General features: G+C 36.7%; 1 protein-coding gene across 2 annotated transcripts in view; it reads left to right on the top strand.

Moving 5' to 3' along the window:
• LOC139954969 (uncharacterized) overlaps positions 1-15,948 on the top strand; it is a 121,052-nt gene that overhangs the window by 6,483 nt on the left and 98,621 nt on the right. For both annotated transcript variants that reach the window (XM_071955047.1, XM_071955071.1), the window contains exons 5-17: positions 558-692; positions 1,664-1,813; positions 2,123-2,257; positions 2,785-3,156; positions 4,251-4,499; positions 4,811-4,942; positions 5,400-5,558; positions 6,136-6,267; positions 9,953-10,108; positions 10,860-11,165; positions 13,850-13,929; positions 14,352-14,568; positions 15,428-15,507. In XM_071955047.1, the coding sequence (XP_071811148.1) occupies positions 558-692; positions 1,664-1,813; positions 2,123-2,257; positions 2,785-3,156; positions 4,251-4,499; positions 4,811-4,942; positions 5,400-5,558; positions 6,136-6,267; positions 9,953-10,108; positions 10,860-11,165; positions 13,850-13,929; positions 14,352-14,568; positions 15,428-15,507 (2,303 nt within the window). The remainder of the gene's footprint in view (positions 1-557; positions 693-1,663; positions 1,814-2,122; positions 2,258-2,784; positions 3,157-4,250; positions 4,500-4,810; positions 4,943-5,399; positions 5,559-6,135; positions 6,268-9,952; positions 10,109-10,859; positions 11,166-13,849; positions 13,930-14,351; positions 14,569-15,427; positions 15,508-15,948) is intronic.

The following is a 15,948-nucleotide window of genomic DNA, read 5'->3' as shown; positions in this document are numbered from 1 at the left end:
ACGTCATATGTAAATCACGTCATCATGATTGCTTTTTTTCGCTTCGTGGTGATAAATTACAGCAACCGATTACATTTGCAGCTTCACTTCCTTCAGCATGAAACTACATTGTTAGATCGTGTAAAATATCGCAACTGATAATGAGAACCAACGAAGGAAGTATGTTTTTTCATCACATCAAAATGTCAAGAGGTTAGTCAATATGTTACACAATTTCACAACACATGCTCGTAATCGGTCTGATTTACGTGCAACATTGCAGTTTTACATTGAAACATGTTACGTTTTGGACAAAATAAGTAAACCTTCAAAGTTTGGATAGAGAACACTGCCGTACATAATTTTATATTTAACATCGTAAATCTGTTTCAACGTTTTACCGCCACACCAGCCACACCAGTTATTTGGAGGCAGTTTGTAAAAATAATCATATAGTGTTGATTTACAGCTAAGAATGAATACATTAGACAAATAAATGGAATATCACATTCGGTTAGCTCTCTTAACAAATTCAACGTACACAAGGTAATCTTAATTAAAACATTAAACTTTTACAGGATGCCGATACAATTTATGGGGTTCCCCTTCATGCCAATGGACGTGCCCAGTGTGCTACAATGGTGGCATCTGTGATGATGTCTCCGGAGGTTGTGTATGTCCTCCAGGATTTACAGGAGGCCAATGCGAACAAGGTGATAGTCTTTGTCAGTATCAACATTTCCTTCGATTTTTGATTGTACATTTCATGATCTTAGGGCGAGAATCATAGTTATGTTTCCGTACCACACTCATCAAGAAATATGGGTAAAGAAGGGAAGTGGTATATTTGAGTAATAAATGCATCTGAATTGAAATATCAACGGTTAACTTGAAGGAGAAAGAATACATATATCATGTGTTGCCATTACAGAGTTTTCTTTGAAATTGATTTGCAGGGTGCAAACCATTTGTTTGGGAAGCAGTGTTGACATGGTTCTTTTTTTTCTATTACATTTTCAAGGTAACCTGTTAACTGTGTCGAAACTGGAACAATTGCTATGTGTATTCAATTATGTTAGTAGTTTCAGTGGCGTAGGAAGGTACTTTTGAGTAGGGGGGGCTGAAGATCGATGGCCGGCCTGGGGGAGGGGTCTAAGGGGAGGGGACACCCCCTCCCCTTTGGAATTTTTTTGCATTTCCAGGTGGCCTCAGATGCAATTTGGTGCAATATAGCACACTTCAACACCCACTCCATTTTGTAAAGAATTTTGCATTTTCACCTGGCCTTAGATGCAATTTGGTGCTAAAAATGAGATTTTTTTCTCATTTGGAAATGAAAAAGGGGTTTTCTGACTTGCGGAGCGGGGGGGGGGGGGGGCGGAACGATACTTCCGCCCCCCATATTTTTCACTGGGGGGGGGGCTGGCGCCCCCAGCCCCTCCCCCCGGTTCCTACGCCCTTGAGTAGTTTCGTTACTTAAGACTAAGCATTTAAAATCCAGCTCTATAAGAAAAAACATAATCATTAAAATAAATATAAAAAACATGAAAAGAGAAAAAGCTCAGTTGATATCATATTCAAACTTGATCAAAATTTCACCTTTGTGTGTAGGAACGTTAATTTTGTAATGCCAAATTTTTTTGGTTGCCTTAATGATAGCACTTTTTCGTTGTATTCCTCAAAGCCTGTCCGTCTGGGTACATCGGTCGACGGTGTGGAATAAGTTGTGCGACTGTTATTGGTGTTGCTGATTGTCGAGGTGTGGAAATATGTCTACCTCATCCTTTTGGGTGCTCTTGTGCCCCGGGCTTCACCGGTCTTGATTGTCAAACAGGTAATCGAGTGTATCTTGAAACAGAAGGGTCATTTTATCAATATTTTTGTATTCATACTGTGCTGTTATGGGGCCATAATTGTTTCCTCTCTTTTATTTTGCTGCAATATATCAATTTTAATACCATATTATATAATTAATATTATCGAACTACAGACGTGATTTACATGAGTATATCATTTTGTATATGTATACAGTGTGATTATATAGTGATTTTTTGGAAAAAATATTACCTGGACTTAAGCCACGTTTTTTTATTATTATGTGTGACAGTTATTCGGATTTATTATTATACATTTCTCTACGTAGTTTGCGATCAAGGAGCATATGGTGCTGGGTGTACTGAAGTATGCCACTGTCAATCTATGTCACAATGTGATTCCAAAACGGGACTCTGTTCTGAAAGTGGATGTGAAAGGTCATGGAAAGGACCAATGTGTCAAGGTAGGTAGGATTCGTTGACTTGGCAAAGGCATTTGGTGTCTCATGTAAGTGGAATCATCAAATATATAATGTGATTGAATATGGCGAATAAACTATCACAAACCAAAATAATGAAATTCTGAAAAGGTAACGAAATTTGCTGAATATATTGAAGTTTTAAGAAGTAAGACTAGTGGGCGTTATAATTAAATATGACTAAATTATATATTGAATAAAATTAATAAATTGGAAGACATGTTCGAACTATAGTCAACAAGTATAAGTTCACATTCACGTTTTGATGACAATAATGATACACCTGTCTCATACGTACGAATCGATTGGTTCGGATGATAACTTCATTGGGAAATTATTCTCACTATTTGTAAATATCACTAAATTTATATTTCCTTTGAGGTAATTCAGTCCATCTTGAAGAAAGTTAATACAAACCATGTAGATCCACAACAACAGAATGGTTACATTCATAGCTAAAAGGTGGTGTTTTTTTTTGCGTAATGAGAGTTATTCTATGTTGCTTTCCTCAGCTAAGGTCTTCGATGTTGTTGGTTATGGCAGACCGGCTGCCTTTCAAATCGGGGGTCCGTTTACCGTAGAAGGATTAACGACATTAGACATGGATACTTCCGTCAAGTTATTGATTGGTCGAGAACTTGACACAGGTTCAGGAACAACTGGAAGTGGAATAAGCAATGAAAATGCAAATTTAACAACAATTCCTTCAACGTCTGGTTTGCCTGCCGGAACACTTCAATTTACGGCCAATGGAGAACATTACAGTAGACTGAAACTAGAGACGGTGTCTTCCAATTATTCTCACTTAGGAGTGTACTACGTGGAGCTTATCAATGGAAAACGTAGACAACACACACAAATACTCAGACAGGCAAACATATATGGTAAATGTCAGTTGTAAATGTCAGTTCATGGCAACTGCATCTTCGAAAGCTTTCCTATTATAATATGAAACAAATATGGTAAATGTCAATTGTTTGTTCATTTGCTTATTTGGCTACTTTTAAAAATTACTGTTCCTTCAATAAGAGTATTAACGTAGCGGGTGCAGTACAAGACAGAAAGTATGACACTTAGGTAAGTATAGTTACCTCAATAAGTGGATCATACACAGTAGCGGCTCTGTGATGTCATCGTGGCAACTGCATCTTCGAAAGATTTCTTATCACGTTATGATTTGAAAACTGATGCACTTAAGGAAATTTTGAATTTTGTTTTCAGATCAATTGCCATGATGATATCATACAACTCCATTGTTGTCTGTTCACAAAACTGAAGTAAACATCTTTAGAATAACAAATAATGCTTTAAAAGGTGCAATTTTGCACTAAAGATGCAAACAAATTCCCACCACCTTCTCAAAAAGAGGAACTTTAGCCACCAAAGTTAGATCCCATTCAGCTGGACCGGCTCTAGATCATTTTATAAAGGTGAAGCATTCTCTTAAATGAATGTTCTGAACCAATGTTGTAAGGTACATTTCTGTATAATTCTTCTGAATACATTTTTCCTGACCACTAAGTCACGATTTCCTTGTGTTCAAACTAAACGGACATTAATTAAGTGAAATACAATTTGTTTTGCTAATTCGAAAGATCTTCTAGATACGCTATAAAAACGCAAAGTTAGCCTACCAATAACATATTTGTTCTTCTAAAGTTGGCTTATTTCCTATCGATAGTCTGTCAAAACGGTTGTCCTTTAAATAAACACCGTTCAGCAATGTATAGACCATCTGGAAAAGTGACTGGTTCTTCAAATTGACTTACTGGACGCTAATAGAGTGATATGAGTCAGTCGTTTCAAGGACTTACATTTAACTTACATTTATGCTATGAAAGGTATGAGCAGTACATATATACATTTTTCAATATTTCTTACCAACATTTTCTGCCTCTGGAACTATAAAATAATCCCAAATATATTCCAGTCGATCCGTATGTATTACCCAAATGGGATATAATCATCATTTTTGTAGGTGCTGTTCGATTTGAGAGATTTACGTTGTCAGTAGGAACTGGTGAATCTGTTACCATGGCTGTTTCATACTACCCACCACCATCTTCTACCTTGAGATGGCGTCATAATGGGAGAGAGATTCCATTGACCAATGGAAATACAGAACTGACAATTGACTACGCGAGGAAGGCTGATGAAGGAGTCTATGAATGTTTTCCAGAGAATAGAGATCAGTCTTACAAAGGGTTTATGATATTAAAAGTACGAGGTAAAGCACACTTCTAAGACTTCTACCTTTTATATTGCAACAATATTTCTAATAATTTACAACGTCCAATAGACCAGCGTGTCAACAGTGACTGCAAACCTACACCAATATCTCCACGTTTGACTGCCAGTTTGCAACTACATTACTACGTAGATCTATCTCTGTTTTAAAAAGCCGCTGCATACATAATATAACTAGATGCTGATCTCCCGTCTTCCGAAACGTCATCAAAACATATTGCCAGCCAATAACCAAAAAGAACAGTATGGTCTGATTAAAAATTGAATTGATGTAATTCAATTATTTTATAGCGTGTCCGTCTGGTTTCTGGGGGATTTATTGTAACATTACTTGTCCAGTCTGCTATTACCAAGGTATCTGTCACGAGGAGACCGGACAGTGTGTATGTCAACCAGGTTACCATGGAGATGATTGCTCGCAGGGTAAGTCTTCTGACATGAAACCTGATAGTAATAACACTTGATTATATATGTATATCCTTCCGAGACCAATATGTGTATAATATCTCAATAACCTAACATGAATTTTACGTGCAGCATGTCTTACTTAATATTTACAATTTACTTGAAATTTCGTAAGTCAAAACTGACCTAATTATTTAAGAAACTATATGTTGTAAAGCGAAACATGACTGCTCTGCAGGTTAACAGCAAATGGAAGTTTAGGACTGTATAAATGACGTGTGTGTTTCTTACAGTCACGTTATGAAATTCTGTCATTTGTGACATTCATTTGTTACGAATGTTAACGAAATATTACTTTCATGATTCACAGTACATATTTCAATATTTGTTGCTATAGTTTCTCTGGTGCAAGGGTTAAGACTGTCAACAACAATTTGTTTGCATTGTGACTGAAACCTGTAAAGTTATCTTTCAGTGTGTGATCATAGCTCAAATGCCATCGGTATGACTTGCGACCTTAACTGCACTACACGTCCTGAATTGGGACACAAGTGTTTGTACAAGCAAGTATGTTCTCCTCATCCGGTTGGATGTCATTGTAGAGCAGGGTTTGGATCCGTGCCGAAATGTAACGGTAAGTGGTTTACCGTTTATCTTTGAATTTTTGTTAATCCTCTTGTAGTAATCTTGATAAACATGGCACCGAATACGTTGCCTCAAGCAGTTCAAAACAGCATTATGGTGGACCATCATCTTTTCATCAATTTGACATATATACCAATGTAAAGCCCTGACCTCTAGAAATAGTGCAATAGTTTCATGTAGCAAGGAGAGGAAATATGTCATATATGACTACAGCTCTGATTATTGCTACGGATATTGAAATATTGCTGAGAAATATAACCTGTAGATTTGCGGACACTGCCGTTTAAGGTATACTGCAGCTACCATTAAAGCTAAACAAACCCATGAGAACTGAAGTTGAGTTTCTATGCTGATATTGAGAGTAAAACCCAATCCGGATTCGAAATCATTGTGAATAAATTTTTATTTGTCTCAATACCGCCAACCCAAAACGTTCGTTTCACTCCCAGGTTTGAATGTGGAAAATTAAGGATACATCAAGCATTTAAGAATACGTTTTGCATTGTAGCATACGCACAGTTACATGGTGGTGCAGCAAGTTTTCTGTGATATTCATATTTATTTAGATCCCTGTACCTTCCCCAATTTCGGGGTTAACTGTGCTATGACTGCTCGTTGTCGGTGGTCTTTATATAATGCTGTCAGTGGGTGCACTTCCTCGCCATGCATTCGATATTATGAAGGGCCTGGTTGTCAACGTAAGTACCGGTGGATTCTCAAGATTCGAAATATTCTGTATTCATGTAATTATCTCAGGTAGGAAAGGATTGTGGTTTATATGGTTATGTATTATTCGTCTTTTGAGTGGGGAAAACAATTAGAAATGGTTTAATGTCTTGCCTTCGATTCTCCTTTAACCCTGGCAGCAGCATTCTGTAGAGACTGCAGTTTTGGAATGATCTCTAAGTGAATGCCATAATTAAGAGAGTTGAACATATTAACTATGTTTATTACTAGAGAGAGAGAAAGTGCTTAGTTTTTTAGATATAACGAGTCATACTAAAGCAGTTAGTAATAGAAGCATTTAAGTCATTAGTAATACCAAGGTTTTTGACACCTTTAGAAAAACGAATTGCGTACCCATCAGATAAATTAACGCCATGAATTTCCACATGCCTCAGAATAGACTTATTACCAAGCACCATAAATCCAGTTTTTATCAGGATTGAACTTCATGAAGTAATGAGACATCCTTTTTGAGCAATATTCAAACAATCACAGGTCAGAGCTGTGCATTGCTGTTGGCAATGCAAATGCTTATAGATATGGTGATATCCACCATATCCAGGAACTTTGAACCGTACAGAATGAACAACAAAATAAAAGGATCTCAAATAAATATTAAATAACACTGGTTATGACCAGAATCAACAGTGTCAAAAGCAGCAGATCTGGTCATAGTTGAACCGTAAAGTTGGAGATATTGTCAGAAGTCATTTAAAAATATATCATATAAATATATAATAACATACATTTATATATTTGTATATATATATTTGTATATATATATATATATATATATATATATATATATATATATATATATATATATATATATATATATATAAATATAGATATATAAATATATATATATATTTATATATTTATATACATATATATATATATATATATATATATATATATATATATATATATATATATATATATATAAACGAAAATCCAACGAAAATCCACGTTTACTCCAAAAGAAAATATTATTAGAGAAAACCAGAGAAATAAGATATGACTCATAATTGACAAATAAGGAGTAAGTTTTAGAAAATATATTGGAATTTATATTGGAATTTTCGGTCCCCCTGGGACCTTCGTCAGCAATACTTGGCATTCGACTGCCAAGTATTGCTGACGAAGGTCCCATTTGTCAATTATGAGTCATATCTTATTTCTCTGGTTTTCTCTAATAATAATAATAATAATATATATATATATATATATATATATATATATATATATATATATATATATATATATATATATATATATATATATATATATATAAATATATATATATCAGCATCGCATGTTACGTCGTCATTTAAAGGCCAACAATGAAGACTTTTTCGATGAACATAAAATCCCACCATTTTGCATGTATGTAGTAATCTTTAACTCACTCCAATTACATTGCTGTAATTAACTTTACTAATTTCGGACGTTAAATACGTGAAAAATGGAAAGAAAAGTCAGCTTTTTAGGAAACCTATTTCAGACATTCCTGAAACATTCCTAAGACATCAGGTGACCATGTGACGTCATCTTAGGTATACTGCACTCACAACCATGCTTTTAGTGTGTAAAGTTGTATACTTGAGCTGCCAAAAACATCAACGATATTACTCTTTTTCCCCCCGAAATGCCACAATTCTGTGTTGTTGGAGGTTGCAGTTGTACCTCAGCCAACAAAAGCATCAGTTTTTTCAGCTTTCCGAGTAGAAGAACCGACGTAAGACGCCGTAGACTTTGGATCAATTTTGTGAGATCCACGCGGAAAGATTTTTCAGCACCCGGAGTATATCATGCCCATGAGTCCACATGCATGAACCTGCCTCTGTGTATGCCGGATATATCCATTCTACGAAACTTACTTTCGACAGCTGGGCGGACATAGCTAATGTGAAATTGAATTTTTCAAGTCTCCTCGTCAACACGCACTGGACGTCTTTACATGTAACATTATATCACGCAATTGAAAGTATACTATTTATTGTTTGAGATGACCGTATGTAGACCGTGCATAGCAGTGGCGGGGCGTCCATAAAGTCAGAGGGCAGATGCCCCCCTGACGGAATCAAATGGATTGTTGGCTTTTCAGCTTTATACCACTTTTTACTTATTCGCGATTGTTTACTTTTTTATTGCGCTCTCATCAACCTATTGACATTTGTCACATTTTGTTGGCGATGACACCTATTTATTCTTCGTTTGTCTGCAAATTAGCAAGGCCAGGAAAGGGTCATTTCCGGCGATCTACGAAGTATCTTTACTCAAAAAGGTTCTGTACGCTCCGCTTAGATAGTTTCGAAAGCGCCCTACAGACCATTCTCGCCCCCCCCCCCCTTGAACAATACCCCTAGCTTCGCTACTGGTGCATATACCGTGCCTAGGGTAGCATTGTTAGTACGTGTAGTGAGTTACAACTCCCGTCAGTGTTGGCTCACAGCATGTGTAAATAGTCTAAGTAGGATCTCATCGCATTTATCCATTTCATTTGTTGTATTCCAGTATCGTGAGTTCGTGGTACATGTGTTATATTTTCCGTTATGTTTGTTCCGGCATCTGCATGGTCCAAAGAGTGGTATAAAACGGTACTATATAGCGATCGGACGTTTTATTTCGTTAGTGACTGTCTTTTGATTGTGGGATGTTACTGGTCAAGGCCTGTTTCAACTAGACCTAACTCTATGGAATTACACAGAGTCATGGTAGTATTTCGCCCAGGATTGAACGAGAAACGTGGATTTGGATATTCACTGCTAAATTTGGTTTATTGACAGGATACTTTTTCTGTGTTTGTATTTTGGATATTAAAACGAGTAAGTAGTATGTTCAGCTGAAGCTTAGTCATGTATATGCTAATCTGGTCGATTCGTGCCAGCGTCTTCTCGTAGTTTTGGTAATTCGTCGACCGTAACGTAAACCATTTTCCCGTGACATATCACGCCTGAGACATCTTTTAGGTCTATTCTTCTTTTCAGTTTGCGGTATCTTGCGATCAAATTGTATTACAGAATCGGCAAGCTGCTTGCATGCTGTCCAGTATAATGTAACGTAGTACACGTACCTATTGACGCTCCGCTAGGTAAACGATGCCTCCATTTGAGTGGAAATTTTGCAAATAAAATAACCCATTTTACTAACTTTTCTGCTTAAAATTGTCTTAAAACTAGTTGTTTACCTTGATGTGTTCTTGTTTTAAGCTAACAGCTTTTCAAACGCTTGAAATTGGAAGTCAAATACAGTACAATTGTTCGCTATCTGTGTATAAACAGTGCCTATTTCAGCGTTTGATTTTCGCGGTATACCAAAGATGACGTCACACGGTGATCATAGGCTCCTTTAGGTCAATCTCTGTTTTCAGACATTCCAGAGGTACATGTCACGTGCTTCCCAAAATGTCCGTTTTCGTGGTCGTTTTTTGATGGGTTATAGTAGGTTTTCGAAGATTTTGTTCATTATGGGTATGTAAACTCCCAAATTAATGGAAAATCCCCCCCCCCCCCCAAAATTGTCTCCATAGTTGGGCTTTAATCCAATATTGGGAACCACTTACCTTTGTTATGACATCCATTGCTTTTAGTTTAACAATGTTGCATAAATGTGTCTATCATGTTAAGTTTTCATCTTTTTTCTTAATACACGAAGGACTTGTAAACAGTCAAGCCTGTCGTGATGGGTACTACGGGAGCCTATGTAACTACATCTGTCACTGTGCTGATAGCATTAACTGTAACAGAACGACGGGCTCGTGCGGTAGGGGAGGATGTGCGGAAGGCTGGGGTGGACTTCACTGCCAAAACGGTAAGTATATATATATATATATATATATATATATATATATATATATATATATATACACGCGTCATTTGTCTATATATGAAAATATTCATTTGAAAATTAAATTTAAAGCAATAATAATAAATACATATATATATATATATATATATATATATATATATATATATATATATATATATATATATATATATATATATGTATGTATATATATATATATATATATATATATATATATATATATATATATATATATATAACTTGGTACAGGTATTCACAATCATGCATCTGAGCGGCTTCATGTTTTCGAGAAAATTTTATGATTACTTTAAATTGAATGAATAACTTGCAAATGAATATTTTCATAAATAGACAAATGACGTGTATAGTTCATGGTACGTAAATCTCTATCATCCTATCACATTTGTATTGTTTAATGTTTACAGTTCAGTTTGGTATTTGAATTTGCAGCGGATGATATACACACAACTATAAACTGTTAGCAAACTGCCACTTCTCGCACAAACATACTGAGCAGTACAGAGGTAGAATTTTTCACATTTGATGAAGACTTTATGAGACAATGTGACCGTTCCAAACACGCTGACATGTCGTGATTGGTCTTGATGAAATGCTGTCTTTTTTCAAATTGTTCCAGCTTTAGGCTCATGTTAGATTTTTGACGGATCTAATCGTATAGCATCGCTATCTTATAATAATGATGATATTATGGTTTCATTTGCTTTTTTTTTTAAAGCTCTTCCAGCGTTGTCTGATGCTCCTTCAATTACTGTCGTTGAGGAAGGGATCCAAGTTTCCTGGAACCTTTGGAGACCTGGATATGACTATGGTACCGGTCCAGTCGACTCTTATCGAGTTACCTTTGGATTGACCAATATATCCACAGAGCAACAAGAGAGAACCCACGAGGACACCATCAATAACTACTTAACTCTTACTGGATTGGATATTGCAGGATATTACTCAATTAATGTGTCTGTTATAAAGATTATTCAGGGGCAAAGAGCAGTTGGCCAAAGCTCTCCATCTGCGGTTGTTTGTAGTAAGTACAATGAGTAATTCCATGGGTTTTTATTTTTGGCACGGGGATGGCGGAGAGGTTGGTTACGTCTGTTTAAATTAATTTAAAATTCGATTTAGTTTTTGCTGTCGTGGAGTTAGACGCGATCTTCATTTTTTTTACAGGTTGTTAGAGATGGATTCAATCATTTAAAACTGAGCATCGAACGGGTTATTTGTATATATGTTAATAAGTATATTTATGTTATGTACAACAGGAACTATGTGATAGGTGACAGTCATTTTTACAATTACCTAGTGTGAAGCTTCGCTGTTTAGGCATTGAACTTGCATGTTATGTTGAAACCTATATCACATTGTGTTTCATGACATTACAACAATGTAGTCATTAAAACTAGCCACAAACACATAACATCCGCCTATAATTTGTTTCTGCAAATTTGCAGTCTAAAAAACAACGTAATATCTTCTTAAACTGAAGTAACTTGGTTTTGTGCTGTTTCAGTAAACCGTAATTAAATAAAGATTACATGTGCGTGTTCGGTTTTAGTCTTCAGCCTATATAAGTGTATATGCCGTTTGCTTAGACTTTCTGCGGATAAGAAAACTTAATACGCGATGGCCTATTACTGCGTAGCATAACGCATAAACTTGTTTGACGCAATAAGTTAGTGCAACAAAGTCTGTTGTAGAAAACGGCGGATTCGTAGGTTCTCAATCAAATATGTTTGAGAGCGAATGTAAGCAAAAGTTGGGATTTCAGATGGATATTAGTATTGTAACTATTAACGTGCATAGTATCTTTTTAAAGCTATTTGGTTCGGCGTATTAATTGTTTAAGCCTGTATTGTCATGTAATGTTGCGCTTCTGAAACGGGAAATACCAGTAATTCCCGAGGGTTGTCTACTATTGTCTACTATGACGTCATCAGTCGTTAACCTGGCCTTTCGTTTGTGCGGCAGAGCTTCCTGGTTTCCATGGGCAGTGTTCTGTAAAGTGGTATTTTTTTCATGAGTAATCTTAGGCCAATATTGAGCAGATTGTAATTTTCGGCGTGACACTCCTTCACAATATCCCATACACGACTCTACGTACGGTATGTTATCTTATCATTTTTATCACCAAATATTTTTCTAATATCACCGCACCATATCTAACTGTGCGTAAATATTGCTAGAACTGTATGTATGTATTGTGTGTATATATTTTTTAGATCCTCCTGCAAAGAGAGACTCGCGAAAAAGCCATCATTGGCTTATCAAAGCCGCAAGCTGACCGAAGTCAGTCTCTCAGATTCATATTTTAACGTCCTAATAATGAATTGTCACTTGTCAACAACTCTGTAACTGGACGACATACATTAATCTTGGAGTGACTCGAACTCTGGACCTTATGACTGAAAGGCACCGGCGTTAACCACTGAGCTAACCACTGAGCTAACCACTGAGCTAACCACTAAGCTAACACTTCCAACTATCATAGATGCTGCGTTTGGCAACGCGTATAGTACACTGGGTCGTTGCATGTTGGGTTGTTGCATTGTGGAGTGTTAGCTCAGTGGTTAACACCAGTGCCTTTCAATCAGTGGCGTAGGAAGGTACTTTTGAGTGGGGGGCTGAAGACTGATGGCCGGCCTGGGGGAGGGGGTGTCCCCCTCCCCTTTTGAAATTTTTTGTTTTTCCAGATGGCCTCAGATGCAATTTGGTGCAATGTAGCACACTTCAACCCACCCACTCCATTTTGTATATAATTTTGCATTTTCACCTGTCCTAAGATGCAATTTGGTGCTCCAAATGAGATTTTTTTCTCATTTGGAAATGAAAAAGGGGTTTTCTGACTTGCGAAGCGGGGGGGGGGGGGGGGATGATACTTCCGCCCCTCCACATTTTCACTGGGGGGGCTGGCGCCCCCAGCCCCCCGGTTCCTACGCCCTTGCTTTCAATCATAAGGTCCCCGGTTCGAGTCACTCCCAGATTAATGTATGTCGTCCAGTTACAGAGTTGTTGACAATTAACAATTCATAATCATGGACGTTAAATATGAATGTGAGAGACTGACTTCGGTCAGCTTGCGGCTTTGATAAGCTAATTAGGCTTCTTCGCGAGTTCCTGCTTGCAGGAGGATCTAATATACATTACTTAATAATAGTTGTATTTACTACAGTTAACATTGCATACAATGCAATGATACTTATGAAAACTATTTAAATTACAATATTGTGATCAATCTTCTCAGTCAATGTAGCTTTGAATATACGGTTCCATAGTGCCACGGTCACTTGAATGTCTTCTTAATTGCAACATCTTTGTCGAGACTCTCTTTAGTCACGCATAGCTTTAAACAAAATTGCCCAACAGACAAGGACGTCTGTTATTTTCCAAACCTATTATATTAAGTTCTTACTCTTGTGAATTTCTGTCAACTACCTCCATCTGCAAACTCCAGGTATTACTCTTATTCGTACTAGGGACGTAATAGAGAGAGAAGACCCAAACTTACTAATCGTACTCAGAAAGACAACAATCTCATATATATACATATACTTTGAGTCAGGGCCTTCGTAATTTTACATCGAGACTATTGGATGCGTACTTGCACTCGTGGCTTTGGAACGCACTTTACAAGTCTGCAATCTGGTCACAATACAAAGAAGATATTAGATCGCATTTGACGTGTCTGACGTTATATTGGTTCCTTGATTTCAGTGTCAACAGAACCCCCCACTAATGTTAATGCCGAGCCAACGCTGGCAGAGGAAAGGATTTCATTTACAGTGAGCTGGGAGGTATGATATATTTACCTTGTGAAAGGTGCTGGAAACACAGTTCCTAAGTTTGCTTTACGTATACACTTTTTAAATTTCTTTTCACTCGAATCACGGACTTATGAAACCTAATGATAGAGCATTGTCTCAGTTAATCTTACCTGATCAAATGACTACCAGTATTTAAACCGCGACAAATATTCACGTTAGTCTGCAGCTGATGATTTCAATAACACCTACAATGAGCATTGTGCCTTTATAAAAGTTGGCTTATGCTTAACTAAACTGCATTCATTACTTGAAGTCGTAAACAGTAACGTCGCTTGTAACATATTGGTATTAAATGATGGTCTACCATTTTATATAGAACATTTGGATCAACATTGAGGAGAGGGCTTTAACTATACTTGGAATCCAAAATGTGTAAATTTTCTTGTACATAGGACATATGTCCGTCAACAGAGTTTACATATGAGGTGCACTACCGACCAGCGACTGGTGATGGGAGTGATTCAGTACAAACCGTACAGTCTGAACGTAGTGTGACTATCACGAATGGTTTACTTCAATGTACTGAATATTTAGTGTCGGTGAGGAGGAATGCGGAAGGTTCAAATGGAGACAGAAGTGCTGAAGATACTGTTCTGACGGATTCAGAAGGTTTTTTCCTCAATTTTAGTCATGTTTATAACACCAAGCTCTTCTAATCCTTTTCGACCCCCAAAAAAGGCAACCTTTTAAGATGCGAATCGAATTAATTGGTTACTTATGTAATACCACAAATTACACTTTGAAGGAACGGCTCGTACACTAACTGGTACCTTGCATCATCTACGCACAGCAGATGAGTAAAATCTTTACATAGTCTGGAAAACCGTTAGAACAGTTTCATTTAGCGCAAAACGCCTATAACATATACCTGTACTTAAAAGTGATATGTGCCGTCATGATTGTCACTTGAAACGGGACCAGCTTTTTCCCTGCCTGTAAAAAAGAAAGATTGATGTGATGAAATCGTAGGTCTTGTTATAGAATGAAGTCAGAATTTGTATGGATGTTCGGATTTTAAACAAAATTGATAGTATAGTTTCTTCTAATTGTTATTGCGTATTACATTCCCTTGAACAATCTGGAGAAAGAAACGTAATGCTGAGTAAACAATTGGGATAAAGATAGTGACGGTGTAACTATATAACGACATATCATCGGTTAACATACTTGATATCAACGATATCGGTAATGATTAACATTTTCCCCTGTCTGTATTCCAGATATTTCAAGTTCCTGTGTAGATGTCATTTTGACGTTCAAAGCTCTGTTCTTACTATGTTCATTATAGTTAGACATTGGTAACCGCAGAGGTCTTAAGTTTGGTATATGTCGTTTCCTCGTGTTCTTATACAAATGGCTCGGCTAAGGACTAAACAAATGGAAAACACCTCAGCAGCAAACTATGGCCAGGAATGTACCACATGTTTCTTCTCTAGTCACTGTAACGTCATTTATTTTATCATTTCAGATCCAACTGCTATGCCGAGAGATATCAGAGCTACTCTACTCCATGGTATCAACCCTGTGCGAATTCTAGTTAGTTGGACTGTAAGTTAAATGCACTGTAAACAATACACAGGGGCAGATTGGGGTAATTGTTTCCAAATAGGAAGAGTCGTTCTACCTTTGTGCAGCTTATTCCACGCACGCATGTTCACTATATAATATTTTCACGTGATGCTCAAGTATGACACCTGGTTAGAAACACGACAACGATGACCGGACAATTGCCCGACTTGGCAATATAAAGCGCAAGTAACACAATGAAAAAAATATATATTATATTTCTTTTGAGTTTTTAGTCATGTTTGAAACGTTGAAATATCATGCAAAGATTAGTAGCAGGAGGAGATAATTGATTACAGTTTAACTGATTTAAAACGTACTGATTTATTTATAAATACACATTAAAAAAGAAATACGCCGTTCCTTATGTATTTGTCCTTTAGATTAGTACCACCACATAACTGAAATGTATTTTTCACTCAG

Source organism: Apostichopus japonicus, chromosome 2 (genome assembly GCF_037975245.1).
Source record: "Apostichopus japonicus isolate 1M-3 chromosome 2, ASM3797524v1, whole genome shotgun sequence".
NCBI lineage: Eukaryota > Metazoa > Echinodermata > Holothuroidea > Aspidochirotida > Stichopodidae > Apostichopus > Apostichopus japonicus.
The sequence above is the reverse complement of the archived record's forward strand: the minus strand, read 5'-3'. Positions and strand labels throughout refer to the sequence as shown.